Source organism: Aspergillus pseudoviridinutans (assembly GCF_018340605.1).
Source record: "Aspergillus pseudoviridinutans IFM 55266 DNA, scaffold_3, whole genome shotgun sequence".
Classification (NCBI taxonomy): Eukaryota; Fungi; Ascomycota; class Eurotiomycetes; order Eurotiales; family Aspergillaceae; genus Aspergillus; species Aspergillus pseudoviridinutans.
In genome coordinates this window covers 3636823-3664686 of record NW_025091283.1, presented here as the reverse complement: position 1 = coordinate 3664686, position 27864 = coordinate 3636823, and the positions used below count along the sequence as shown (strand labels likewise).

General features: G+C 49.5%; 10 protein-coding genes across 10 annotated transcripts; 4 read left to right on the top strand and 6 right to left on the bottom strand.

Moving 5' to 3' along the window:
* Positions 1-1530: 1530 nt before the first annotated feature.
* On the top strand, positions 1531-2878 carry Asppvi_005023 (PH domain-containing protein; the record flags this gene model as incomplete). The annotated part of the gene is made up of 3 exons (XM_043300961.1): positions 1531-1776; positions 1836-2585; positions 2651-2878. 3 exons carry the CDS (start codon positions 1531-1533, stop codon positions 2876-2878), a joined length of 1224 nt encoding a protein of 407 aa, XP_043156896.1.
* A 534-nt stretch (positions 2879-3412) lies between these two features.
* On the bottom strand, positions 3413-4984 carry Asppvi_005022 (DMT family transporter; the record flags this gene model as incomplete). Its single annotated transcript, XM_043300960.1, has 5 exons — positions 3413-3700; positions 3768-4183; positions 4246-4318; positions 4432-4746; positions 4868-4984. 5 exons carry the CDS (start codon positions 4982-4984, stop codon positions 3413-3415), a joined length of 1209 nt encoding a protein of 402 aa, XP_043156895.1.
* An 829-nt stretch (positions 4985-5813) lies between these two features.
* rab7 (Rab family GTPase YPT7) lies at positions 5814-6751 on the bottom strand (the record flags this gene model as incomplete). The annotated part of the gene is made up of 6 exons (XM_043300959.1): positions 5814-5923; positions 5983-6130; positions 6187-6366; positions 6426-6521; positions 6588-6641; positions 6722-6751. The coding sequence occupies 6 exons, from the start codon at positions 6749-6751 to the stop codon at positions 5814-5816; spliced, it is 618 nt and encodes a 205-aa protein (XP_043156894.1).
* Positions 6752-7237: 486 nt separating this feature from the next.
* On the top strand, positions 7238-7977 carry Asppvi_005020 (ATG16 family protein; the record flags this gene model as incomplete). The annotated part of the gene is made up of 3 exons (XM_043300958.1): positions 7238-7322; positions 7406-7761; positions 7819-7977. 3 exons carry the CDS (start codon positions 7238-7240, stop codon positions 7975-7977), a joined length of 600 nt encoding a protein of 199 aa, XP_043156893.1.
* A 572-nt stretch (positions 7978-8549) lies between these two features.
* Positions 8550-10120, bottom strand: dot1 (histone methyltransferase DOT1; the record flags this gene model as incomplete). The annotated part of the gene is made up of 2 exons (XM_043300957.1): positions 8550-9513; positions 9573-10120. The coding sequence occupies 2 exons, from the start codon at positions 10118-10120 to the stop codon at positions 8550-8552; spliced, it is 1512 nt and encodes a 503-aa protein (XP_043156892.1).
* Positions 10121-10791: 671 nt separating this feature from the next.
* On the bottom strand, positions 10792-13358 carry spb1 (rRNA methyltransferase spb1; the record flags this gene model as incomplete). Its single annotated transcript, XM_043300956.1, has 4 exons — positions 10792-11345; positions 11405-13067; positions 13129-13278; positions 13341-13358. The coding sequence occupies 4 exons, from the start codon at positions 13356-13358 to the stop codon at positions 10792-10794; spliced, it is 2385 nt and encodes a 794-aa protein (XP_043156891.1).
* A 493-nt stretch (positions 13359-13851) lies between these two features.
* Positions 13852-16656, top strand: Asppvi_005017 (uncharacterized protein; the record flags this gene model as incomplete). Its single annotated transcript, XM_043300955.1, has 5 exons — positions 13852-13992; positions 14070-15992; positions 16052-16131; positions 16195-16344; positions 16401-16656. 5 exons carry the CDS (start codon positions 13852-13854, stop codon positions 16654-16656), a joined length of 2550 nt encoding a protein of 849 aa, XP_043156890.1.
* A 474-nt stretch (positions 16657-17130) lies between these two features.
* Asppvi_005016 (uncharacterized protein) lies at positions 17131-20001 on the bottom strand (the record flags this gene model as incomplete). Its single annotated transcript, XM_043300954.1, has 9 exons — positions 17131-17174; positions 17234-17910; positions 17970-18229; positions 18331-18399; positions 18474-18512; positions 18569-19145; positions 19207-19417; positions 19467-19606; positions 19871-20001. 9 exons carry the CDS (start codon positions 19999-20001, stop codon positions 17131-17133), a joined length of 2148 nt encoding a protein of 715 aa, XP_043156889.1.
* A 1074-nt stretch (positions 20002-21075) lies between these two features.
* On the bottom strand, positions 21076-22662 carry irs4 (the record flags this gene model as incomplete). The annotated part of the gene is made up of 1 exon (XM_043300953.1): positions 21076-22662. One exon carries the CDS (start codon positions 22660-22662, stop codon positions 21076-21078), a length of 1587 nt encoding a protein of 528 aa, XP_043156888.1.
* Positions 22663-23942: 1280 nt separating this feature from the next.
* Asppvi_005014 (putative C2H2 transcription factor) lies at positions 23943-27549 on the top strand (the record flags this gene model as incomplete). The annotated part of the gene is made up of 6 exons (XM_043300952.1): positions 23943-23973; positions 24037-24271; positions 24403-26017; positions 26122-26346; positions 26416-26560; positions 26612-27549. 6 exons carry the CDS (start codon positions 23943-23945, stop codon positions 27547-27549), a joined length of 3189 nt encoding a protein of 1062 aa, XP_043156887.1.
* Between the last annotated feature and the right edge of the window lie 315 nt (positions 27550-27864).

The window sequence follows — 27864 nt, the reverse complement described above, 5'->3', positions numbered from 1 at the left end:
ATGACAGTCTCGACCGAAGGGGTCTTACCCACCACCAACCTAATGAGGAGTTCGCCAACAGGTACCCGTCCCTACCTTACCTTACCTTACCGTACTTTACGACTTGGTATTTTAAGTACATTAAGCTAAAGGTACGGTAATAGGCTATGGAGAAGGAAATAGACCTCAGGTACTCCGTACCTCCCTGAAGTCGAACGCTTCAGACCCACACGTGACCCTTGGTCTAAATCTGTCAAGGTGGCCTCTTTCGCCTCCCTTTTTTTTTACTTCTAACAGCGAAGGGTCTGGACCGTTGCTAGTACGTCGTTGTTTTTAGAAATGGGAGTTAGAACTTAGTGTGCGGTCCTCGGAGTTCGAACACAAGCTCGAATCTTCAATTCCAAGAGTTGGAATGAAATGATTTGTTGTTATTCCCTGTCCTAAAAGCGATCTAATAATTTACCCATATTTTCACTCAGGTAGGTAGTTGAAATACTTACATTTAGAATCGAACAATAAGGGGTCATATCCGGATAAAACCATCTTCTGTCGACCACTAAAATCATCTATTTAGTAACCAGCCTACTCTTGTAAATAAGCTATTACTACCAAATCAAGCACCACTTATGCATAGGAGGAGGCACGCGCCCCTGAGAAGACACGGACAGCCCAAACTGAAGTGTGCAGAAGAGTAAGTAGCGTTGAGGTTCATTCAAAACAGGTTGATTTCTATACCAGATCAGTGATTGCGATGGAATAAAAGGTATTCCCTCAGGTCTGTATGTGAAGATCTGATGGCGAAGCAGAATCAAGTCCAATCAACCAGTCGAAAAGGAGTCGATTCGAAACAGAGCTTGATTCAGGACCGGAGGGAGTTGCCGCCCTCACCTCAAGTAGGTAGTAGTCTACTCCTTAGTAGTTAGTAGACGTCCCAGAAACTCGAAGCATCTCCTGTCGGATGATCTACCAAGTACTCATTAAAAGCCGCCCATGCGTTCCATGGGACTGTGATGGAGGAACTTCCTTCGAGAAAGGGTAATTGTTCCCCAGTACGTTTCCTCTTTACTTACAGATCATCTCAACGAACGACCTTGAAAACAAGAGAGTGTCGTCCCTCATTAAGTGCAGCGCATTCTGCACCTTCTTAGGTCTCCTTCTCCACACCACCGTCATCGCCGCATCTTAATTTCTTCCAATTCGGGTTTAATTTCACCCCTCCTAGGAAGTTGGAGGGACGTCCGGTCCTTGTGACACTGTCTCGTCAATTATCTTGCCTCTCAGACAATCAGACAGAAAGTTGCCCTTCACCTGGGAACTAGTCAGAAATATTCCCATCGTTTCTGCCTACGTTCTCAGGTGCTCGTCTTGTATTTCATAGGGACCTGTCCCGCAGTGTCTTTTCAGATGCGGACATACAGTTTTGAATTAGGATCCTCATCATAGGCGCTTTTTCGCTTAACTTGCGGCCTGGGCATGTGGTCTCCATACTAAACCCTCTGTGATTTCTCATAATCTCGATTTCGTCTCTTCGAAAGGAAGTCTGCGACCACGATGGATCAAACAATGTCGAGCTCCTGCCCGCCAATCTCGGAGGCGCATATGAAAGCCCCCTCGATTCAGTTTCCCGACGGCACTGTCCAGCAGTCTACGTTTTTACGGCCTGTACAACCTTCCCCCGTCCTTCGCAATGGTCATGTCAATTTGGACACATTTTCTCCAGTCAATGAAAATGGTAGCTTTGAATTCGATCGAGTCCTGAAAACTGGGAAGGTGCATCGGCGAGTGAAACATAAGCATGTAAGTCGCTTTCGATATAGAAGCACTTTTTTATGTCGTAACTAATATCCTTCTTCCAGGCATTCCGAGCTTCTTGGAAACCTGCCTACCTCGTCCTCCGCCCGAACCTCCTCTCAGTATATAAGGATGAGGAAGCGACAAGACTTCGGGCTTCCATAACTCTTTCGGAAGTCACAGCGGTTGCTCCGGTCAAATCCCCGCGATCGTCGCGACAACATGTCTTCGGTATATTCTCGCCGTCCAAAAATTACCGCTTCCAGGCTTTGTCGGAGAAGGATGCAGAGGACTGGATTAGACGTATTCGTGCTGAAACTCGCGCGGACGAGGAAGAAGAAGCCTTCTTGGCTCTCTCGCGGAAGAGAAATGTGCCAGCGACCAGTAGGCAGCACGTCGAGGATACTACAGATCACTCGGAATTCGAATATCCGGGAAGAGCAAGCTCGCCTGAATTGGGACGGTCACTTTCACCTGGCCGCTATTCCAATCGATACGGCTCCTTACAAGACCACTCGGGAAATGAGATTACTTCCTATTCGGAGTGGTCTGATGGGCCTGCAAGCAACACCAGTACTCACATGAAGCCCAACCGGTCCCTGCAGAATTTGTCTACCTCAGCCCCTGTGGGTGGACAACAACTCCAGCCGCGAGATGTTGGTCGCAGTCAGGACTTGGGAATCCTCCGTGATCCAGAGAGAGTTATTTGCAACGGCTATCTCCAGTGCCTTCGAATCAAAGGCACGGTGCGCCAGTGGAAGCGTCTGTGGGTCGTCTTGAGGCCAAAGAGCCTTGGGTTCTATAAGGATGAACAAGTACGATAGCCCTATACGATATTTTCCTAAGTGCGACTCGACAACAAGCTAACATTGACAACTAGGAGTACTCCGCTATCAAAATCCTGCCCATGTCTCAGGTCATCGAAGCTGCTGAAGTTGACCCTCTTTCACGTTCAAAGAAGTTCTGTCTTCAGATAATCGCCGAAGACAAATCATACCGACTATGCGCACCTGACGAAGAATCTCTTGCCAAGTGGTTAGGCTCCTTGAAAAGTATTCTTGTTGCGCGTAAGAAGTTGGAGCCTGCACCAGCTGCATCAGCAGCATAAATATTAATTTTTGATGTCGACAAGCCAACACATATCCTGGCTACTGGCTCACTTCGGTCTTCATTCCTTTCATTCCGACCATTTTCTTTCCTCCTTGCAGGTCTCAAGTGATCTAAGGTCCGCTCCCTTGCACAGCGTTTCTTCCTTGCTATCATATTTGTTTCATGACGTACATACCCCTTCTTGTGATGGTTGTTTTTTTTACTCCTTTTGTCGTCCCTTCTTGTATTGCTCTCATGGGATACTGAGACTACTCAACATTGTCGAGTCATGGCAACTTTTGATGACCAGTCTTGAATTTTTTTTTGCTGTACCATAATGATCTCGTTCCTTCAGATATTTTCCTTGCTTGTGCCTTTCGTCATTGTTCCACTGGCAACGGACGATGGAAATCAGTGTCTGATTAGTATTACACCCTGGGTGTATGATGTCTAATAATTTAATGCATTATTGGTCTTCTGTCTATCAAGGATAACCACGTATGAAGGATGTAAAAGGTTTTCGATTTAGCCCAAGCCATATGGAATCTCTTCATCAAGCGGTATCGCCTGTCTCGTCACTAGGGACGGCTTCGTAGTCGGCCGCCGAGGTTGCCTCCAGCTTATCATCCCGACTCTCATGGTTGACCACCAGGAACGACAAAAACACTATAGCGGCACCAACCCAGTATATTGCACTCGAATACTGTCCCTGCAGGAAGATTTGACCCACAAGCGAAAGCGGGATGGTCAGACTCAGCCCAACAGTCACAACAAGCGGGGTAGTCAGGAGCATCGCATACGCCCAACATATATCTGACACTAATGATGAGAATGAATTAACCTGTAGACAGCAAACGTCAGTCCATGGCGCCGCCGGTGTCACATTATTGGCTCGGCGTATTTCTTACCAGCACTATAGTCCATATTCTCCCAGTGCCAGGGAGAACGAACGGCTCGATCCCAGTGACATGTAAGATGATAAATCCCGGCCAGAGAAAGAGCATATTAAAGAGCCCCACTAGCCCGAAGAACAGCACCATGTTGACCCGCGACTCATCGCCGACTTGCCTTTTCAGGACAATAGTGTACACGCCGTACATGACCGCGCTGAATGCGGCCATCGCGTCGCCGAGGGCGATCTCGGCGGCCGTCTTGTGGGGGAAGGTACCGGAACTGCCATCATCTGCGGGCGGGGAGTCCGTTGACGACAGATCTACTCGGGAGATGAGGATGATTCCGATCAGTGAAGCGATAACGCCGGCGAGTTTGCGGAGGGTGAACCGTTCCACCCCGATCATTGCGCCGAAGATGAGGGTCCAGACCCCTGGAAGGATGTGTTAGCTTGGCATCTATCAATCGATCTCCGTGCGATTGCTGAGTACGTACCGCTAGTTGAAGTCAGGATGGTGGTACTTCCAACTGTTGTGTATTGCAGGCAGGCCATTGCGAAATAATTCGCCTGTACAAGTCAGGCGCCAGCTCAAAGCTGGTATGTTGGCAGAAGTTAACTTACAAGGACCTATTTATGCTTGTTAGTTTGTACATGAAAATGTTGTCAGTGCCGATTCTTACCCATAATAGACAAAATTGGAAACTCAGTTTCGCAGTTGCCCTCAAGCCCAGCTTGACAGAGCCATCAACTTCATTTTCACTCTGTTGTCTATCTGCGGAGGAGGGATGCAGCACGTCGGGCGCCTCGGGCTTCGAATTGTGGGAATCAAGATGGAGCAAGAGGCTCGGAATGGAATCGATCTGAGACAATCTACCCTGGCGCCATAGTTTGAATAGTCTGCCCAGAATGATCGAGAAGAGAGGAATAATGAACAGCGAGCTGTTGATGTATGTCACAAAGAACGGTTTCGAGTATGAATTATCCGCGAAGATGGTCTAAAAGAGATGGAAAGTGTACAGTTAGCACGCGTGTCGCAGGACACCAGCCATAACGAAGTCCCAGATGCGCAGCATCGAATAGGGTCATTTCGGAAGTCTCTTCTCGAGATGCACATACACTGGCCAGAAAGTTCGAAGCCGTCCACAAGATCACCACAAGTAGAAGGAGACAGATGCCCAGTGACCGTCTTGCGGCCCCAGTCCAGCTGGGACCACGCCAAGTATAAGTCTTCATGGCCAAATTGTAGTATTGATCAACTTATGGGGAACAGAACGATTTTCATAGAGATAAGTTGAAAGAAACGAGCGACGAGGAGCGACGAGGAGCCTGGTCATTGATTGAAGGTACCCGACCGATTAGACCAATTTGTGATTACGGATCATGGAGCACGATATCCTGCAAATCGTGGCGAGCCGATGCTGGGATGTTACGAGTCCATAAATCACATTTGATAATGACAACAGGCGGTGTCGATGGCGGATGGCCTGGTCCGTAGCGTTTCAGCGTGAGCGCCTTGAAGCGGGGGTCCATTCCGATCCTGGAGATGTGCGATGATTCCGAAGCAAGATGCCAAGCATCACGAGCTGCGCTGATAAGCACGAGGCTTGATCACGGCTGCTGCTCGGCATGCTTGTACCTTTCCCCTTCTCTTGCGCTGAAAGTTGAATCTCATTATTTGTAATTAAATGATACCAGCGACAAGAAAATAAGAGCACGTGCAGCAGGATTATGTGCGTGACTCTCGATTGATTGAGTATGCTGTCGAAAAAAGCAAAAGGTTATCACAGACAAGGTAAGCAAGAAAAGAAGAGTCAAAAAGCTCGAAACCCATATGATACCGTTTGCGACCCGACAGACAATAGGAAACAGGCAACTTGGTACACCGAGGAACTTTGAAGGTATATATGGATCCCAAACTATCGTAGAAAGTACAATCCTCCAAGCTCGCCAAATGGAACGAAGACAGAAACAGCTCTACAAGCCACAAACGCATAACATGAATGAATCAAGAATAGCAGCGGTGCTGTAAATCGTTCAAAGGTCATAGCCATTTAGAAGCGCATCAACAGGCACAACCATCACGGTCACTATCGAGGTGGATGTTGATGGGATCGCTGAATTCGCCGCTGAACTCCTCAGCTTCTTCTTGAGCCAGGGCGCTTCGGGCGATGACTTCCAGCATATTAGCACAGCGTTCTCTGTTCGTGTTTAAGAGCAAATTGGTCACATACCCTCGAAAGCCTGCTCCACGTTGACTGCTTCCTTAGCGCTTGTCTCGAAGTAAGGGATGTTGCCCTTGGATTGGCAGAAAGTCATGGCGCGTTTCGAAGAAATCATCCGCTTGCTTTCCTCCACATCAATCTTGTTGCCGATCACAACCTGCAAACTGGTCAATATCTGCCCGTTTGCACGTCAGAAGTCAGGGAGGGGCGTACGAAAGGAAAGCTCTCTGGGTCGCGAGGGCTCGCTTGGATGAGGAATTCGTCGCGCCAACTGTCGAGAGCCTCGAAGCTCTTGGAATTATTCACGTCGTATACCAGAACACAGCAATCCGCACCCCGGTAGAATGCAACACCTAAAGACTGAAATCGCTCTTGACCCGCAGTATCCCAGATCTATCCACAGGTTAATTGCAATCCTTGGCGAATGTGCGAGCCATGGGTGGTACACGTGCCTGCATCGTTACTAGACGGTCGTCTACGAGAACCTCTTTCGTAAGGAAATCGGCGCCGATAGTGGCCTTGTAGCTTGCACTGAACTTCTTGTTGACCTATCGATCGGACGGAGGTTAGCGGTTTGGAGGATATCCATCAATGGCCGAAATGAGACGACTGACATATTGGTTCATCAAGCTCGTTTTGCCAACACCACTGTCGCCCAAAATGATGACCTAGGATCCCCAAAGGTACGTAAGTAAATGCTCAGCAATATCAAGAGCCTTGACTGTCGTATGAGTTGAGGAAGATGTACCTTCAGCAAGACCTTCTTGCGTGACGCCATGGTGGTTGGAGGGGAAAGGTAGGATATTCCTAGCAAAAGACAACGGAAATGCGGAAAGCTTGTCAAAAGCGCAGAAGTGCCAGAGAAGGATAAGGAGGTCTGCAGTCCTCAAAAGGCAAAAGGGTGGAGGTAGACTTGACGTATGTAGCAGAGATGAGGAGCAGCAACAGTTAGCAGCGTAGCTGTTGGGTCTTGCAGTGACGAGCCGACGCTAACTGGGACTGTTGGGTTCGATGATGCATGATGGCCCGAGCGGTGGGCGAGGCGGTGTAGAAGGGTGCCTGAGACATTATTTGTTATCGTCGCTTATCAACGACCATTCATTGCTTGCCATGGAATGTCGCCGTAGTAGAAGACTCCATGTTGAGGGTTGTATATCATTTCACTGTCCTCTTCTGATCTGCGCTATCTACAGGATCAACAATGTATTCATAACCCGACAAGAACCCTGTCAACAGTCCCGCCTCATAGCTGGAAGACTATCACATGGCTCACTGGAGGAATGAGTACTCCGCCGCTCTGGCGACTCGCGATCGCCGAGAAAAGGCAAATATCGCTCTCTATAATGCTTGTATGCTACTGGATAAGGTCTATGGCCTGGAAACTGCGAAGCTTTTGTAAGATGATAATCTAACACACTGTCAACGCGACTAGATACGCAGCTGGCCGACCGAACTAGTCAAATTGCCTCCGCCGCAGCTCAAGGTGCCCAATATCTCACGGGGGTTGGAGACAAACATACAGCGATCCCTGCTGCTGGGAAGTCGTTGGCAGGGCCATCTGTTCCTGATATTCTAGCAGCTACACGTGCGGATCTTTCCGAAGCCCAACGTGCTCGTTCGGAGTTGCAGGCCCGGCTGACTGAGCTGAGCACCGAGTTGGAGAAGTTACGGAAGAGAAGCACGCAAGATGGCCGACGTATCCATACTTTGGAGAGTGAAGTAACTCATCTACAAATGCGCGTAAAAGACAGGGATGAAGAATTGAAGGGGAAGGCTAAGTTACTTGAGGCATGCCATTCATTCATCCGCCGCCCTGCTTTCTTTGCTGACACCATCTCTTCGTAGGACTTCCAAGACGAACTCGCGACTCTGAATCTGCAGCTTAACATGGCCGAAGAGCGGTCCGGCAGGCTACAGCGTGAGAACCAGGAGCTGATTGATCGCTGGATGGCAAGGATTGGCAGAGAAGCAGAGGCCATGAATGATGCCTCGAAATTCTCCTGAGCTGCATCACCAGCCGGTTGATAAAGACCAAGTCATCTTCGTTTACCTAGGGGATTCAAAGTCCCAAAAAGAGCTTCCGGCTCCAATACGCCAGCCCCGGTTAACAATGTTCTATGTACATAAAATTGATATCGTCCCGATCTAACTCTTATCTATTCATACAAGAAATGGTACGCAAGAATCCACCCAAAAGTCAATCTGACTCGCCAGAGCCACCGCAGACAGTGGCCACAGATTGGCCTTCGCCCCCAAGATTCGCGCACTTGGAATATGACATGAAGGCCATCTTGCGATGGAATTGATGAAGTATGACAAAAAGGATGATGAATCATCACAACAAGAAGGTATCACAGAACAAGAGAGAATATTTCCAAAAGAAAACTCATTGCTCCAAGGCATGATCCGAAAGAATGTCAACAGACATGCTGATATATACGGGGGTACCAAATGCGAAAAATATTGACATAGAAATCAAATTGTCAAAAAGGTGAGGTAATGCCAGGGTTGTGCACCCTTAGTCGTAATGCCATGCAACGGTAATGAAACCAATCGTGATGCCGGAACGAGTTCACTTATTCCATGCTATCCGCAAAAGCCTTGAGCCTGGAACTATCTTTGGTGGCAATAAAATATGTGCCCCCAACGTCAGTCCAGCTGACACTGTTTGACCAGTAATTCAACTGCTTGACCTTCAAAAGGTTGATCGGGGAGTACAGATTGCGAGACTGAATCTTGTGACCGGCAGGAACAAAAGACTTGAGTGACACAATCTGGCAGCCCTCCTTCATATCCAAGAAGTGATTGATAATCTCATTGTTCAGCTGAGGTGTAAAGGCTTGGTTGTTGATCAGAACAACATCTGCGCGTTTCAGAACATCAATGATGCTTTGCTCTTGCAGAAAGTCGCCGCGGACAAGGTGTGTTTTCCCTGGCGCAATACCCCAGAGCCGGCAGCGTGCTCTGAACTCGGTCTGCTGAAGTTCTGCCAGGTCACAAGCATTGGCCATCATCTCGCATCCCCAACTTTCACATCCAATTTCAAGTGCAGCTTGCAAAACGACGTTACCAACCCCAGATCCCAGATCGACAAAGACTTGTCCCGATTTTAGTCGAGTCTCTTTGAAGATAGTGCTGATGAACCGAGGCAGGAGCTCCCCGTAGACGTTGTCTGTTCCGTTTTCATACCGACGAAGAGATTCAACGCGGGGGGAAACCGTACGCGCGTAAATCTGTGTCAATATCCTCTCTACCAGCGGCAGGTTCAACCGATGTGTCGCGTCCAAATGTTTAGCAATGGCCCCACTACGTCTTAACCGTTCGATCTCATGGTTGTAGTCGGCCACAACTTCTCGAAATTCCGTCTCGGACGCATGTGCCAAAGCTCGACGCAACCTCCGTTTGATGCCTGTAGACTCATTGTTGAAAAATTCCGCCTCACTCTCAGGAATATAGTTCTCGGAAACGGTGTCGATAACATGAACGATATCATCAATAGGCTTGAAATCATCGTTGTCGCGGGGCACGACGAGGTTAAATCTACACCAAATCAAACAGTTAGACAGGGTTATGGATATCACTAGACCTGAAGTGCGTACCTTTCTTTCAGTGAAGCACTAGGATACTGCAGAAGAATCTCCGTCGGCCGGTCCGCCCCACCAAACGCTCGTTTGAAGTTTCCGGCTTTTTGCTTGGATGTAATATCTGCAGCGTGGACCAACGGCAGTGGCTTAACGTTCTCCTCCGAAAATGCTTTCAAGGACCGTATGCGCCTCGCGAGGTCAGGCTCCGCACTATCCTCCGTTCTAGCCCGCTTGCGCAACTCAAATGATGTATCCGTGTCACTTGCGTCATCGTCGTCACTCGAGAGCCGTTGCTCGGGAGTTGGCCGTTTCCTATTTCGCAAGGGGGTACTTAAACGCTTCGATGGGCGATGATCAGAATCCCCTGAAACAGACCGGCTAGTGGAGGCTCGCGGCCTTTTGATCTTCTCCGGCGGTGTGGTCTGCGACGATGATCTGACGGGGGTGTGCGAGGAAGATCTTGAGGGCGGCGCGGGCCGGGTCTGGACAACTTTACGAATCTGTGGCTTTTGAGCCTGCAGTGAAAAAGCGCCTCCTTTCTGGAGGTGATCGAAAAATCCCATGGAGCGGAGTTAGCGAACTGGAATCGTTCTGCGGCGGGGAGGTAAAAATATGTGACGCGTGTAGAAATATGGACAAAGAAGGCAATAGCACACGCTATGATATGGACTTCAAATGCAAAAGCCCCATAGACAAGAATGATCAACAAGAATGCAATGCAAATAAATAGAGGGAAAAAAGACTTGGAAGTATATGAGTAACAGAGCACAAGGAAAAGGGAAGAAGAGCCATGAAAAGTGAGCGGCCAAGACAGATGATTAAGTCATCTGCTGATAGCCTCAGGCCCTAAGGCAGTAAGTCCCTGGACAATTGCCACTGCGGGTTAGAATTTCTATATTAGGCTTAGTGTGTACATTAGTATTCACTACTTATGCACAATCCATGCACCATCTCCACAACTGTGGGGTCTTCACCACTTCTTAAGGCATACCTAGTATCAACAATTCACTGCTGACTGTCGCTAGAATAAGTTGCTACTCCTGTTTTGAAGGTCAATGCTAACATACATGCAGAACCAGAACAGGTGAATTAACGTCCCCATTCAGGTCAAACCTAGGGTTGTTGCTGTTTTTCTGCTGAAGTAAAGCCAGCCCTGAGGGTATCAAATTGTAGATTGTATGTACGCGAGTATGATTGAAAAATGCCAATATCATACACATAGTTTGCTGTCCGTCTATTTCTTCTTCTTGGCCAGTCTCTTTTGAGCCCGGATATCCTTCTTCATACGCGAGTCCACAATCTTGTATTTGCCCTTTACTCCGCGTGGACGGCCGGAGATACCTCTGTTGGCTCCCTTAGCAACAACCAACTTCACCTGCTGCTTGGGTTTCTTCTTAGTCGCTTTGCTCATCAACTTCGCAATGGCCTGCGACTTGTCCCTTTCACTGAGTGCCTCGTCATCTGCCAGCAAAGCAGACTTCTTGCGCAGTTTCTCGAGTCTCTGTGCAGCCTTCATCTTTTTACGGCCCTTAGCCTCCATCACCTTCTTGATGGGCCGAGCATTGATGGCACGCAGCTTTTCCTTGATCGCGGCTGCAGCCGCCTTCGTGATAGGCCGCTGGAGCTTAGAATGCTTGGTTTCGTCGTCAAGGAACCATTCGGGGAGACCGTCAACATCCCGGAAAGCGTACCGATTGAAACCGTCATCAACAATGTCCTGGGACTTCTTTTCACCAGTGGCCATTTGCTGGGCAAGCGCCATGGCTTCTGCGGTGATGATGTCGATATCTGGCGTTAAAAATTGGTTAGTAACTCCATCCCGAAGGTACCTACTTGAGGAAACATACCGAGTTGGCCGTTCTTCTTCCGTGGGTCGTCAAGCTCTTCAGGCTCGCTATCTGAAAAGTCCTCAGTGGCCTGTGCCTTTTTCTTTGCATCCTTGGGCGCCTGTTTCTCCGACGCAGACTCCTTCTTAGCGGATCTATCGTCCTCTTGCATTTCTATTGCGCTGTCCTCGTCCTCAACGTCGTCGACGTCACCCAGACCCTGGAAAATGTCTTGATCGAAGAACATCGCGGCCTTGCTGGAGAGTGTTCCCGAGCTAGGAGGTGCTGGCTTGACCGCCGCTTGGGACGCGCCCTCTTCCTCTGACTCCTCGTCGTCTTCCTTGTCGGAGTCTGAGAAGCCGTCCCATTCGTCTGCCTCGTAGTCTTTTCGTGCTTTCTTTGCCCGTACTTTGGAGTCGCGATCTTCTCTGCGTTCCTGGTACTGTTCGTACAATGAATCGAGTTCCCTCTCCAATTGGTCGCCTTCGTCATCGCTTTCGTCGTCATCAGATTCCGTTTGATCCTCACTGTCACTCTCGATTTCCGCTATCTTTCCAGACGCAATGACGTCTCTTGCTCCATCTCTTTCCACTCGCTTCAATGAGAAAGTTGCGTCATCGCCACCGGGCCCCAGTTGCTCCATGCCAATGTCCATAGGGGTTGTCATATGCATTTGCATGCGTACGATCTCTTTGCGCTTCTTCTCATTCTCCTTGCGCCTTTCCTTCTTGCGCTTGGAGCTCTCCTTCTCCTGGAGACGTTGTAGCTCTTCCTGGATGGCCAACTCCTCATCCATGGGAGCTACCTCAGCGACCTCCTCAGGTTCATCGGTCTTGGATTGCCCTTTTTTTACTACAAGCCCAAACTTTTCACGGACCTTTAAGCGCCATCGGAGCAAATTCCGAAATTCTTTTTTGCCTAGGATCTTCAAATCCTCACAGCAGGTTCGAATCTCGTCCGTGGTCTCTTCCAGTCTGTTTAGAGTCGCCAACGCAAGATCTCCTCCCGGAGATTGTTGGAAGCTGAGCTTATTATAAGTGCCAAGAATCGCGATTGGATCAGTGGTGTTGATGAACTCTGTGACCGGTATTTCCTTGAACTGCGTGTAATCACCTTCTTCGTAACCTTCTCTCTTTCGCTTCTTCTTCTCCGGATTGAATACACGCGCTTCGTTATTTGGCGTAGCATCTGTCAATTCTGCAAAAACATGCTTGGGGTCGAGGAACTTGGGGTCAATGCGTTTTGGAGCTTTGAATCCACGGCAGACGACGAAGATTTCTGCGGAGACATTTCGGGAAGAAGGAGGCTTTGTCGCTTCCACAGACGTGAAGAGCTGCTTGAAAACCCAGAGCAGAGGATTGTAGTCCTTCGACCTGAAGACCTTGGTGACAAAGGTACCCCCCTCAACCAAGAACTCTGTGGCCAACTTCATCGACTGCAAGACCAACTCCGCCTGGGAGAAAGCGTCCTGAACCCACGCCGTACCAACATTTGGAGCTCCATCGTGAAGAACAGTATCTGCCTTCCAGTGTTTCAAATGTTGTCTAATCGTAGCGCGACACTTTTCTGTCGTAATATCGCTCTGAAAGGTAATGACTCGAGGAATTGGCTTGATTGGGGCGAGGTCGACACCGACAATGATGCTCTGTGTCGGCATACATTCTGCTGCTACTTGACACCAAGACTAATTTATCGTAAGCAAACAAATCAGCGAAAAAAAAAAAAAAACGGATGACTACACGTACACCGGGAGCCGCGCAAAGATCCAGAAGGACTTTGCTCTTTTCCAAGAAACCATACTTCTTGTTTAGCTGGATCAATTTGAAAGCAGCTCTTGCTCGGTATCCTTTTTCTTTCGCAAGGCGATACCACTTGTCCAAACGACCTTTACCGTGCTGGTCGATGTTAGCGCAAAGAAGTCTTCCAACGTAGGAGGATTAAGTGAATCCTGTCGTACCTTTTTTTGGATCGCCATTTCTATGAATGGGTAGTCGAGGCAGGCTCGACAAGATCCGGGAAGTGCACGACAAAAATGACGGGGTGTAGATGATTACAGAGAAAAAGCACGACGAAGAAGGAAGTCAGAGAAATGACCAGAGGCTTATCCAGCGTGTTATCCTCCTCCGCCGATAATTTTCTCCCCGGAGGAAAATAATTTTTCTGGTCTTTGGCGGGTCCCGCCCGAACTCCCGTGGCGGTGAAGAGAGACACCAGCCACAGTTTCAGGCCTCAGGTATCTAAGGGCGGTGGAAATGATCACAGATAACATGTGACATGATATCAGTGTGTGTTCTGTGCCCAACAAGCTTGGTTGTGGTGCAACAGGCCGACAGTGGCGGCTCTGTTGGACGCTGATCACTAGCGGGCACTCCTGTAAGACTCGTCCTTCATCATCATTCTAAATTATCTCATCTTTTTGTTGACTTGCACATTGATACTTCCTTGGTAATGTTCTACTTCCATCTTCCATGGCGCCCACGGGATCTCGTAAGAGAATAAAGCCCAGCCCGTCCGGCGCGCAGTCGCAATCATCTGCCTCATTGAACAGCGAGGTAACCTCATCTCCAGTAGGCGCAAAGTGCTCAACCTCGCAGAAGCAGGGAAGTGGTGTGAGTAAATTTTCCTTGTCATTCAATAGACAGTAGGGGTACTTGAGTCCAGTAAAGCTGATCTTATTCGTTCTTAGAACTGGTACCCTGCTCTTTGGCCCGCGGTGTCTAAAGCATCTAAAGCGGCGCCTGTTACCGAGGTTGCCCGCGAGAGTATTTCGGTTGCTCAAAATGTAGCATCGAGCATGACTACCTCCTCGGAATCCCTCCTTCACACTCCAAAACAACATAGAAACCCTTCGCTTCAGCTTACCAAGAAAAAAGGCGCATCGACCAGATCTCTTCCTGCCGACGCTACGACAACAAAGATAAACATTGCTTCCGATGGTTCTGCATCCACTCCAACACTGGATTCCCAGTTCGATACTGCCGGTCCAGCACCGAATTTGGTCCAGAAGGAAGGATCAAGCGAGGAGGCTGCAGCAGCTACAGACGATAAGAACGGAGAGCAGTTAAAACAGACAACCGACACCTCCCCATCAGAGACAGGTGCTGAAGGGGTGGAACCCGATCGGGCTCAAACGTCCTCGAAACCAGCTAGTGGCTGGTTCTCATGGTTTTATACAGCAAGATCAGCTGAAGATTTTCCCCCTGGTCCTCAGTCAGAACGAGCGCCTGAGACCGAGAGCACCCCGACAGAGCCGGTCGCGGAAGAGCAAACGCCGAAGAATTGTGAAACTTCCTCAAACGAGCCTGTGAGCAGTGCACAAACGCCCTCTGCCTCGACCACTGAAACTCCTACGTCATCACAGAAGCGAACCTGGTTTCAAATGTGGTATGGTTCGTCTGCGCCGCCACAGGGGGCTGATACGCTCAGGACCGAAGGGCACATGGATAACCCCCAAACCGAATCCCTGGAGCCTTCTTCTGCTGTAAATGCACCTGTCCATGATCCAAAACATGCAGTATCGTCTTCAACCCAGCCGCCTGCGGAATCTCAGGAAACGGACGGTCCAGTTGATGCACAGGTCAAGAACACTAAGTCGGGCTGGTCGTTCTGGTTCAGAGATTCATCGCATAATTTGAATCAAGTGGCGCTAGCAGATCCTCCGTCGGTTGAGGCTTCAAGCGCGCAAGGATCATCTTCAAGCCAGCCTCAGGACAGTCTACAGGAAGAGACAAGACTGGAACAGAAAGCTGAAGACACAAAGAAAGGCAGCATCAAAATCAAGACTCCTAGGAGCAGTGCTGCTGCCACTGACCAAATCCCCTCTCATGTGCAGACCCTTCCTCCTGAATCCCCCCCACCACGAGTGTCAGAGGCAGCAGCAGCGAAGCAATTGCAGAAGGTACTACCGAATCAGGTCCTACCTCGCTTTTCGGACACTTTTGCTGTGAAAGAAACGCCCTCTCTCGTGCAAACAATTGGACGGTTCTTGCACTATCGCAGAGAGCCTGATAACAAGCATGTCTATATGATCAGAGATCCCCCAAGTATCAAAAAGGCATTGGCCATTGGTGTGCACGGGTATTTTCCCGCTCCACTAATACGGACAGTGCTTGGACAACCAACAGGTACGTCCGTGAGATTTGCCACCATGGCGGCGGAGGCCATCCACAAGTGGACAGAGAGTCATGGCTATTCCTGCGATGTCGAGAAGATTGCACTAGAAGGCGAGGGCCGCATCGCTGAACGCGTTGACTTGCTATGGAAGCTGCTCCTCAATTGGGTGGAGAAAATCCGGAAAGCCGATTTTATCCTAGTTGCATGTCACAGTCAAGGTGTTCCGGTTGCGATCATGTTAGTTGCGAAACTCATTGCTTTTGGCTGCTTGAATGCCACTCGTGTTGGCGTGTGCGCTATGGCCGGCGTCAATATGGGGCCATTCTCAGATTATAGATCTCGATGGATAAGTGGTTCGGCGGGTGAGCTGTTTGAATTTGCTCTTCCATATAGCCAAGTCTCGAAAGACTATGAAGCTGCATTGAAATGCGCTCTGGACTTTGGCGTTCGGATATCCTACATTGGGAGTATCGACGACCAGCTGGTATCTCTAGAGGTAAGGCGCTGATCACTATGATTGGATTACTCGCCGTCGCGGTCTAACTGTTGTCCTAGTCATCTCTCTTCTCACCAGTGGTCCATCCCTACATCTACCGCGCGGTCTTCGTGGATGGTAGAGTCCATGCACCAAGCTTGTACGTTAATTGATTTCGCAGCTTGATTTTTCCCACCTTGCTAACGTCCTTTTCTTCTGATAGTCTTTCCCATTTGGTTGGTTTCGTGCTCAAACTTCGTAACCTGGGGATCTCGGACCACGGCCTCATCCGAGAATTGAGCTCTCCGCTGGCAGGGAGCCTCTATACAGGAGAAGGTCATTCTCGTCTCTATGACGACGAGGCTGTTTATCGGTAGGCTTGCTTGTCCTTGGTAACTGACCGTCGTAGGGCTAACGTTCATCCCTTAGGCTGGCGATTGAATTCGCTCTGGAAACGTCCAATGTCAGTAACGCCACCTTAGACGTCAAAAGGAGTCACGCATCTCCTGCGAACCCCTATATTCTACCGTTTGCGATGCGGGGTTTACTTGAAGAAGAGTATGTTCGCCGCGAGCTTTATGAAGAGACAATGCAATTATTAAGGCAATACGATGATTGGAAGCCCTCGAGCAAAGTTCTAAAGGATGTCAAATTCAGACTCGAGGGAATCAAGTCGAAGCTCTAAGCGGGCGCCTGCTGGTGGTTCTCCGCCCGTATATGGATTGGCTTTTTGTCCTACTATTGCTTTTTGAGTGTGTTTTGCGTCTAGAATTAGAGATGATTGATTTTTGTGTTGCAGTCTAATCCAGTTCTTCACATAGATACCTAGACATGGTCATCTTGAGTGAAAACAACTGTGTATATACCAAGTGGGCGGATTGGAAGAATACCACTAATTAGAAGACGAGAGATGTTGGGAGGTGACCGTGTATCATTGCGAGTGGTAGGGAGGAACGAGGCCAGCACGTATACTTTGACCCCAAATGAGTTGAAGGGAGGGAAGATAACAATGTCCAGTTCTCAGACCACCAGGGCTGCACTGGTTCTTAAGGAATTCTTAAGGAATATTGTATCGTGCTCTGAGACAAAGGTGAAAGAAAAGGGGGAAAAAAAAAAATTGAAGCTGCTGAGAGATATAATAGCAGCTACTGAGAAGAAATTATACCGGAGGAAACGCCGTGTGATATGCACCTTCGATTTCGTCTGTGAAAGGAGGGTCAGTTAGATTCCGTGTTCAGGACATCGTTGACGCGGCTGCCTACCTCTCATGCCATCCAACGCCTCAAAAGCAATCGCATAATTTTTAACAGTTTCAATGACACGCTCCAAGCCTTGACGGATCTCCTCGATCAGTCGATCGGAGGCACTGTTTGTGGATTCGTTCCCATAATCTGGCGACATTTGTTTCTCCACTGTCGCTTTGTAGAATATCATCAACAAGGCGTAGCTTCCTTGCATCAGACAGCAAGCGAACGATGGCATTGTTCGCGGTAACTGCTTCTGTGGGGATGAGGGCAGACCCTGGCTGGGTGTGTTACTGCCACTCGACGCGTAGAGTGGCTGTGGCAGGGGTAGGCTCGGGAACATGCGTGAGATCGTAAGAGACGCTTTCAAGCAGACTTTGGCGGAGTGCTGGCTGCTGTATGGGAAGCCGCTGGTAAATGAGAGTGGTACCATGGAGTGATAATCGGAGGTGGCAGAGCCGGAGGAAGAGCCGGAAGCTGTGCAATCGCTCGATGTAGACGGCGGCGGCCGGAAGGAGTCCAAATTGCTGCAGCAACACGAGATGTTCGCCATACTGTCCTGTTCTTTGGACGCCTTGGACGCCAAATCGCCGGTAATCATGTTGTTGGGATTAGCTGCGGTTAGGTCGCAATGCTTCTTGATGAAGAGCGGAATATCCGAGAACGCCCTGAATCGGTGTACCTTGATTTGTGCACTAGCTCCGCATCAGTACCTTTGTGAATAGATTTTCGAGCTTCACCAAAGGCTGCTTACCTAGAGAGCTTGATTCGCGCGATAGCGCGTATGCTATGGGCGGTTGTATACTCCACTTCGTCACCACAGCCCATAGATTGAGGGACCATTGGAAGGAGATTTGATTGTGCTATTGCAGAGCTAGCCCAGGCGTCGAGTTGCTGCATTCTTTCATATATGTAAGTCATGTTGGCGCCGGTCGACACGCATTTCTTCAAGTCGATGACAAATTGAGTTGCGGAGGCCAGCACTTGCTGGGCTTGCATCAAAACAGCCCATCCCTGAAAAACCGGTCAGAATGGTGCTATTTGCTTGTGGAGTGGTATGCTTGAAGATCATCCTGGAAGCGCTGAAGGCGGAGTTGAAGAAGTGGAAGACTTGCCTCTGGATCTGCAGAGAAACGAGGATAAGGTGTAACGAATTGAGGGTCGCTGGCGATTATGGAGAGCGGCTGTAGATCCCAAGATTAGCTACTTTTCAAACGCAAGAGTCTCGCGGACCGGTTTCAAATCGACATTGGCTTACCGTTGTGCTGACAATCGAACCCTGAAGCACGCAATAGTACTAGACAGCAGATAATTAGTGGACGCGCCGGGATGAACCCTAATCAACGACCGTACCGTCATCCACCAGGCCCTCCGCCGAGCTTCTGCGCACTCATCGTGCTCCTCCCCGAGTGACTGAAGAGACATGTCCAGCGCGATCGCCAAGGCTTGGCCGGCCCGATACCTCATTTTGAGCAGATTTCCTCGCTGTGTATATTCATACACGCAGAGGACCAGCAACGCAAGAAGGCTTTCAAGTTCCACAGGTGTCCGTGGATGAAAGGGCTCCCGGTTGATCCTGGGTCGATTGTTCGATAATGCTTGGGACGGATCTGTCGAAGACGCTTGTAATTCGCAATCTTCCTCAACGCCAGCATTAGCTAGTTGCGCAAAGGTATGAGCATAAGTTCTACGTCGTAGCACAGCAACCGGAGACAACGGCTCAGGATCGTCGGGATGCGGCACCAGGGCCAATATAGCGGAGATTGCAAGACTGAGGGGAGAGTGTGGTTTGTATGCTAGTAAAGGCTCTTCAGAAGGAGACGACGAATAGTGACCAGCGGAATTGATTGGCCTATCTGGACAGCGCGGAGCGACTCGTGGTGGAAGTATGGGAAAATAATGGTGAATGAAGTCGTAGTATGCATTCAATCTATGTTCGAATCAGCATTCACCAAGCCTTCTGGCTGCCACCGGTTAAAGTGAAGCCTTACATATCGTGTTCGCTGCCATACGTCCTGACCAGAGGCTGCGATGGTAAGTTTGAAGGCGAAGGTGTCGGCCCCATCTGACCCTGGGTGTTGGTGCCATTGTTCGAATTGAAGAGATCAGCAAACATGGTATTCACATCCGATGTGAAATCTAACGCCCTCAGCCCAGCCCCTGGCAAGGAGAGTACATCAATTTGCCCAAACATCGCCGAGGCTGCTTGAAGGTTAGTGCTGCAATTAAAGAGAAGCGTCGTCTCACGTACAGTCCTCAAAGCCAGAGGCTGGCGTGAGGGTAGAGTTTTCTAAATCATCCTGTCGGGTTCTCGAATCCGAAGGAGACGAGCTCTTCTTCTTCCTTGGACCGCCTCTTCTACTAGGCAGGTACGAGCATTTCTTCTTCTTGCTAAGACAMTTCCGATTGAAAGACCCTGTCTCAGTATATATAGAGACAAACATAGGAGAGTCAGTATGGAGTAAGTAAACATACGTTGGAGCATGGTTCTTGACCATCGCAGCGCGTCCTCGATGCACGACTGTCGCATCAGAGTCAGCTTCAAATGCAACAACCAGCGACAGAGAGAGAAGGGGTAGAGAAACCCAAGTAGTCGAAGAAATTACCGACAAGGGCCACACGGATCAGTAAACGTGAAGGATCATGACGGCTTACCATGTCAGACAAGCTACTTTGACTGGCGGTTTGGCAAACTTCTTCCGAACCACAGTGGGCCGCGAAGTCTTGGATTGTGTAACTGGGGCGATTCCGGTATTAACAGGGTGTGGGAGGTTCTCCAGCACCATCTCGAAATCCCGATCAATCAAATCACTTCAATTTCGTGTTTCGAATCCCTTTCATTCAACGGGGTTTGGTCGTAGCCTCGTGCGGGCTTTATGAAAGCGGTCTATATCACACCCACCGCCTCGAAAGGGTTACCTTCACGCATAACTACTGGGCACAGGGGCCGTACGATCACGGAAACTTTTCTCCCTCTGGTGCTGGTCAATCGGGTTCCCGGAGATGTGGTCTGATATAGTTACTGCTAAAAGCTGGGGGTGTCGCGCCGTGGCTTAATCATCCATAGCCAACGATCCAAATCCCGAACTGCCCCGGTTCGGGATTTGCTTTGGTCCAGGAAAGGGAAATGCGGCGTAGGATTTACCTCGCATTAACTCGTGAGATAAAAGATGCTCGGGTGCTCTGGATAAGGAAATAGACTCATCAGGTTCCCTGTCCCCGAAGATGATTGTGATAAATAAGAAGCGGTGGTAAGAGATGGATTTTACGATGATGGAGCACAGGCCGTCGAGCGCAATCCTTTACTTTTCTGATTAGAGCAAAATCTGAAGTATATAGTCACGTGATGTTTGCTTTTATCCCGAGGGCTTTATGAACCTTGCAACGCGGCAGATATTGTTTACAGAAAAGATCTCAATCGCTCTCGCTCCAAAAAATCTAACACACTCGTGCGCATTTGCACTTCCCAAGATCTCAATGAGGGTGACGCAGATCTGCACTGCTGGGCTGAAGGTGGAAACCGAGAATTGGTAGCTGTTACAAGTCTAGATACACCTGCTATATACATGTTTAATGTCTTTTGACTATGCGGCAAGACCGTTATAACTAAAAGCCTTGGTCACAACATCACGCTCCATGCTTTGTGCATGGTGCTATGAATAGTCCGCTTTTAAGTGGGCCCCAGTGTGGATGCAGGGATGGCATATTCCAAATACTTGGTTCTACGCTAGGTTCGATACCAGAGTTTCCGGAGCTGCTCGGGCATATACATGAAGCTAGCGGAGAGCCCAGCAATCTTGGCCATTGTCTCTAGTACTGCGGTGTTTGGCGCCGAACCGTGGGTGTATGGATCTTTTGCGCTATCGGGGAGGCACCTTGGGTATTCTGATGCCGGGTACGCCACTCACGCTGTCCCAGACGCTGTCCGGCACCTTCACTGGAAGCTTGTGGCCTTTAAGCTGTTGGTCTATCAACCACATGCCGACTACAAACTCTTCTCTCGTCAATAGTCCAATCTTCTGCCGATCAACAAGATTCCAGATCTGCTCCAGAATGCTCGACGGCAAGCGGCTTCGGGACCAAATGTCGCGAACAACAATGTTCAGGACCATCTCAGATGCACTTGGAGGATAACCTTCGCCGAACGTTTCCTCATGCGAAGATCGTTCCTTCGAATCGCTGATAGGTATCAGCAGTCCCTTGTTTGCAGCCCAAACGCCCTCGTACCTCTTCCTCTCGTTGTCGGTTACCTCGCTTTGCCATCGTTTTCGATCGCCCTCGTGATGTTTGTGTGGGTGTCTGGGTATAATGTGCTTTCTGTGCTTGTGATTGTCGGATTCCTCTTCACCAGCTCTAGTCGGCGGCCGAAGCGAATGGGTCCTGAGTTGCCGTTGGGGTGGAGGGGGTGGAGGAACTTTTTTTGCGGATGGTGCTTTCCTTGGGGCCAGTGATGATGCAACTATCGCATCCGACAGTCCTTCCTCGTCTATACCAGAGGAGTGGTCGATGAGGTCAGGGCTACTACCGTTGTTCTGTGAAGATCTGGCCAACAATGGAGAGCTAGGAGTCAAAGGACGCTTGCGATGTTCGTGCGCTTCCAGCAGAACGCGAGGATCAGTGGGGGAAATATGTGCCATAGGTGAAGCGTCTGGCCGCGGTGGGAGCTTCGGTCTCGCCTCATCAGCACCTCTAAGATCCACGTCGGAATTTGAAAGTGGTTCGTGGCTCTGTTGTCCATAAATCTTCTGTTCATCGGGGCTAGGGCTTTTCGAGACCGGTTTTGCACCTCCTTTCCGAGGCAGAGGTGGAGTAGGACGGGGTTTTGTAGCAGACACTGGAGCGATATCTGGGGGCCTGGGTGAAGTAGCTAGCTGCGTTGCAGGCTTTCGATGAGGAATTGGTGGGTTTCTGACCAGTAGTTCCCTGTTGTCTTGGAGAAGCTTTTCAAATGTGTCGGCGCCTGCCGTCATGTTGCGAAAGGGCTTCGACATTGGAAAATCAGGGCCAGCTATATCGTCGTTTCCCTGAGGCTCTGTCTGCTTCAGTTCTGGCGTTGACTTCATTCTTCCCAAGATTACAGGTTTGTTCAATGGCACCGGTGGTTTCTGCATAGCGAGTTGTGCAGCAGCCTGCTGGGAAGGCCGCGGCCTGGAAGTCGCAGATTTATCACGCTCCCCCTCCGATGCTTTTTGCGTACTCTGCGCGGTAAACAGTCCAATTTTGCTTTTGACGGACCCAGGTTCGGGGAGTCCGGCGGATGTGTCATCTGGTGGACGATCCGTATCGGTAGCATGATGATTTGCATCAGCGTTTCCCCGGGATTTGTTGTCCATTCTCTGCGAAACAGCCTGAGGAGAGCTTGCATTGAAAGTAGCAGTAGCTTCTTGCGGAGATGTCACAGTTCCGCTGATATGACCACGACCCGAATGGATAGTCGGACCCTCCATGCACAAGACCTGCGTCGCCTTGCCTTCTAGGGATAATGGCCTAAAGGGTTCCTGTTCTCCATTGACTGGGCTCTGAAAAGATACCTACTACAGCTTTTCACCTCGAATTGAACAAGTTGTAGGGGCCAAATCAATAAATTGGCGTCAGATGGAAATATATTTACATTCGTTGATCGGGGAAGCCGAGCGCCGACCTAAGAGTTCTACAGAGCCCGTGCGTCAGACTCCGCCATGCCTGGCAGAACCCATCCAGTGTCAACCAGACTGACTTTTCGAAATGCCACTCCAGCCATGAGGTAGAAGGGTACTGCTTCTGGGATTGAAAAAGCGAAGTACGTGAATTTGGCCATGCTATGTGGGGAGTACTCCAGTTTGACCTTCGCTTCAGCCTCGGCACAGAAAATGGTCGTTGGTATGTTTAATCAATGTCAAGAACTACCTTATCAATCTACAACAGCAGTCTACCTCTGGTATCTTTCCTAGTGATTGTGCCATGTGTTGACTGATGATATCATTCTAAAATCTAATATAGAATGCCTCCAGAAATGGATGTCAGTTCACAGCATCGCGTGAATAATAGGTAGAATATCCGTACCTTACCCACTCGACAGCCCGTACCCAGTAATTTTTCGGAGAACTTCTAACACATGATTATGATTCTCTCCCCATACACAGCACTCTTGTTGTAACGCGCATGCTTGTTTAACCTTCGGCATATGCCTAGGTAAGTGACTTTTCCAGTACTCTCTCGGATTCCAATGGCCATCCGCCTGAAATGTGCCATGTTTTCTTAAGCTTAGGGGTTTAAAGTCTTTTAGCCTTCTCAGTATTCATCCGTTTAATTAACCGAGAGACTAACTGAAAGTGCGGGGAATTCGACCTGGGGTTCATATGGGACGACAGAAGGAATCACGGTTCGCATTGCTCTTCTCTCGTCTCCTGGTCTTGAGTTAGTTTCTCCTGAAAGTTTCCCCGCTCTCTAGCTTTTCGCCTCACTCAGCTGCTACGACCCTTTGCTAAGCTACTCACGCCTTCTCAAGCTGACTGTCTGAGGGCAGTCTGCCTCTGCAATTTACCTTTTTTGCTCCACCACCATCAATAACAGCTCTTGACTCCAGAGAGCTCTTGCTCACCACTTACTATGATCATGAAAATGTTGGCGCTTTCAGAACTTCCGTGAAGCTATTTCCTTTCCTTCAAGGACCCTATGATCCCCATGCTCGCAGCTGCAATGCCAAATTCTGCTGATTTTCAACTTAATAAATCGTCCATGAGGCGCAATGACCCCGGAAAAGAGCGACGCTGGCCGAGGTATGCACTTGTTCTTTGTTATATATGCGACAGAGAGGCCAAATAGGTGGTAAACCGGTCAAGGATTAACCCGGGACATGGTAGAACTTGCGAACCGCCATGAGGCCGAAACGGGAGCAGACGATACAAGCATCGATCGTGCTCATGAAGTTCGGCTTGGTTCCGCCCCTGGTCAAACCAAGTGCTCGATTTGCCATAGTACTTTTCGAAGACCCGAGCATCTGAAGCGTCATTTTCGAAGCCACACTAAGGAGAAACCTTTCGAATGTGCGCAGTGTGGGCGTCATTTCTCGAGAACGTATGTGGCCTTCTTCTCTCTTTTCCCCCTCTTCCCTTCTCGTGGCAACCCTATGGCAGCTGCGACCTCGGTATCAAAATGTTCACCAGGTCGAATAATAATGGTATTCCAAAACTGACTGCTGTCGCAAGTGACACACTCCATCGTCATGAACTAAGTCATCATACCTTGGGACCCGAAGGGGGAAAGGATCGGATGCATCGCATTACTGTCAAGACCTTCAGAGCCTGTTACAAATGCGCAGTAGCCAGAGTAAGGTGCAGTGGTGGTTCCCCATGCGTGCGGTGTGAGAACAGGTCTCTAGAATGCCAATATCCAACGGAACGACGCTCCAAAGCCAAAACGCGGAAGGAAGCGGCCCAGAATATGTCTTCTGATGGAAACAGTACGATTTATGGACAGGCTACTCAGCATGAGTCCCCTTCTTCAACACCAGGTGTTGATGTCCACGGAGCGGATATCAGAGAGCAATTAAGAAATGAGCCTCCGAGATTTCAGATTACCGAATTCCAGCTAGACCTCACCGGCTCACATCGCCTGGATACATCATCGAAGGATATGCCTGCAGAGAAACCGCACGGGCCTCCTCCCGGGGAATCATCAGAGCATCAGAATGGTCCGCCGGAAAACGAGACGGGTGATTTGAACTCGCAAATGCTCTTGTCAGATAGTGGTGGTCCTACGCACGACACACGTGTATCGTTGCCTGAATATGCTGGGTTGAGCTCGCAGCATTTGTATTCACAACTGCCAGCAGCTGGCGTTCAGACATTTCCACAACAATCGGCCTCGCAACTTGATCATCGGTCAAGAGCCATCCAGCCACCAGTGGCAGCCACACCCAATCTCAATCTGGAATTGGCGGGAGTGGGAGGCCAGCAAATTCAGCTCGGTTTTGACCCGCCATTTTTAGATCAATCAATGCTTTCTACCTTGAATTGGTTGCCTAATGATATGTTCCCCGATACAACAAGTGGTCAGTCTCTCTCGAGGATTCCTCCGCTCTCGGACCAGCTGGGTATCCTGGATGAGCCGGTGAGTCGAACAGCATGGCTACCTCCTGTCACCACTTTGCGGCAAATGAGTCCCTCTGTGCGGGAAAATCATTCCCACAGCCCTTCCGGGCACGTGTCTGTGGGCACAGATGCGGAGAGTCCCGGCCGATTTTCTCGCAGCATTGGGGAAGGTTCATTACATTCAGAGCCCTCAAACGCCACCAAGAGGTCGGGAGATTTCTACGTGGACGGCGCTGGAGCTCGACTACCAAAGTACCGACGGAACAGAACTTCATGGTCTAGGTCATCTGCAGAACCTATTGAGATCCTGTCACCAATGCATCAGCATGATACGCTACATCAATTCTCGTTTCCACTGATTCAGGAGGCCAGCGCAGACTTCCTTCCGGGTGAGGAAGCGACCTTGAATCGTCGGATCGAAGCTCCGACCTATGATAAAATCTACCACTCATTCCTTCAATTATGCCGCACGGATAACCCTCTCTATCCCAAATTCGAGACCGGTAACTTTCCGAGCTCGGATGCTCTTTCAAGCTTCGTATACCTTTACTTCGACTCATTTCAGCCCGTGTATCCCTTGTTCCATTCCCCTACATTCAATCCAAACAGCTGTCATTGGCTTGTGACACTGGCTATATCAGCAGTCGGCTGCCATTTCTCTGGTCTCACCCCTCTTGATGAATGCACTACGGCGTTTGATGAATTCCTTCGGCGGGCTATCAATATTGAGGTAAGACATTCCGTTTTCGCTTGCAGACTGCTCGTCGCTGACCGAGAATGGCGGTTCAGAAAGAGAAATGTCGTTTAGGACAAACACCGCTGTGGCTGATTCAGGCTATGACTCTCAGCTGCATCGGGTTGCTACACAGTAGCGGTAATGAGCAAAGTAAAGTGTCCACACTCAATGCCTTCGGCGACCTTGTCAATTTCACCATTCAGGAGAGATTGCTCTGCGCCGCAAGCAAGCCAACGGGTCAGTATGGTGACCTTCCGCTAGGACAAAAGTGGCATGACTGGGTTGAAGATGAAATACGAAGACGGACCGGGTATCTGATATGGGTATGCTCCTTTGAAAGACTTACCATGGACTATGCTCCGTCATATCTCGATCTGACATTCAAGCGCTAGCTTCTTGATTGCTCCCTTGCATACTACTTTGATAACCAGCCTTTGCTGTCGTTGGACGACGGGCAGTGTCCATTACCATCTCATGAGAATCTCTGGAATGCTCACTCGGCCGAAGCCTGGCGGGATGTTCTTGAGAGGACTTCTGGTAAGTTCGGACGGGGCAAGAGAAAATTCTCAACTAAGACATCCGTTCTAGGTTTGCGAGATATCTCTCTTTACAACGCAGTGCTCACAATCTATATCGAGAAGAAGCTCGTCCCAGAGATCGGAGAATTCAGCCACATCCTACTCGTTCACGCTCTCTATCATCGAATGTGGGAGGTCGGTGACTATTTTCGGCGTCCCTTATCCTTCTGGAATCCGACCGCAAAGAAGCAGTCCCGTGATACCGCTATCCCGTCGGGGTCTGTCTGGCTGCCAGGCATCCCTTCGTACTCGAAATGGCGCAACAGCGCGTGTGATTGCTTGGATATTTTGCATTGGACGGCGAACAGCACGATCGCCAAAGCAGCAGGACTTGAGCATCCTACGGTGCTACACCTCCATGCTGCCCGAATTGTCCTCCTCGCCCCATTCCGCGAAATTCGTTCTCTGGCGACCTCTTTAGCAATGGGAAAGATTCGCTGGAGCGATCATCAGCAAGCGCTTGAGTGGCATTACATATTACGCTGGGTCAAACACGACCAGTACAAAGCTCGTCTTGCGATCATACATGCAGGCACAACTTTGTGGCACGTAAGACGTTATTCGACGAATGCGTTTCACGAGCCGGTCGCTGTATATCTTTCAATACTCACTTTATGGGCTTATGGCTCATGTCATTTCCAAACAGCCGAAGATCCCAACTCAAGATATGGGCCGCGGCATCATCCAGTCCGCGAACCGACATTTATCCACCTAGACCGGCCATGTGACGACGAGCTAGTCCAGCTCTTTGTTCGCGAGGGTCATGTTATGAGAGGAAACGTTACAGGTGTCGGGGACATATGTGCTCCCCATGGTCCTGAGCGCATTCTGAAGGTTGGCTGCGAGACACTTGCCGGGCTTACTTCATGGGGAATTAGCAAGAGGTTTATTGCCATCCTAACGAAGCTCGCGGAGCTGTCCTCGCAGCCACAGGCTCCTAGAAACTGATATTGTCTGCATTTGCATCTGACGGACGATTGGGAGTTGGCCATATTTTATACAGGGCCAATAATGTATATAATGTCTGGCGACTGTAGGTTTTGTCCGAATACAATGAAATCTGAATTATGCCAATATCCTGGAGAGTAAACGCAGGTGATGTAATGTCACATGTGTCGCTATCTTATCGGGGACCGTTGTAGCCTAGTCTTCGTGGATCAACACGCTTCTTTGGCTTGCCATATATTAGTTGTCGACCTGTATGGTGGGCTGGGGGGTTTCACTCCGAATATACTTTACTCCTGACTTGCGAATGAACTTTGA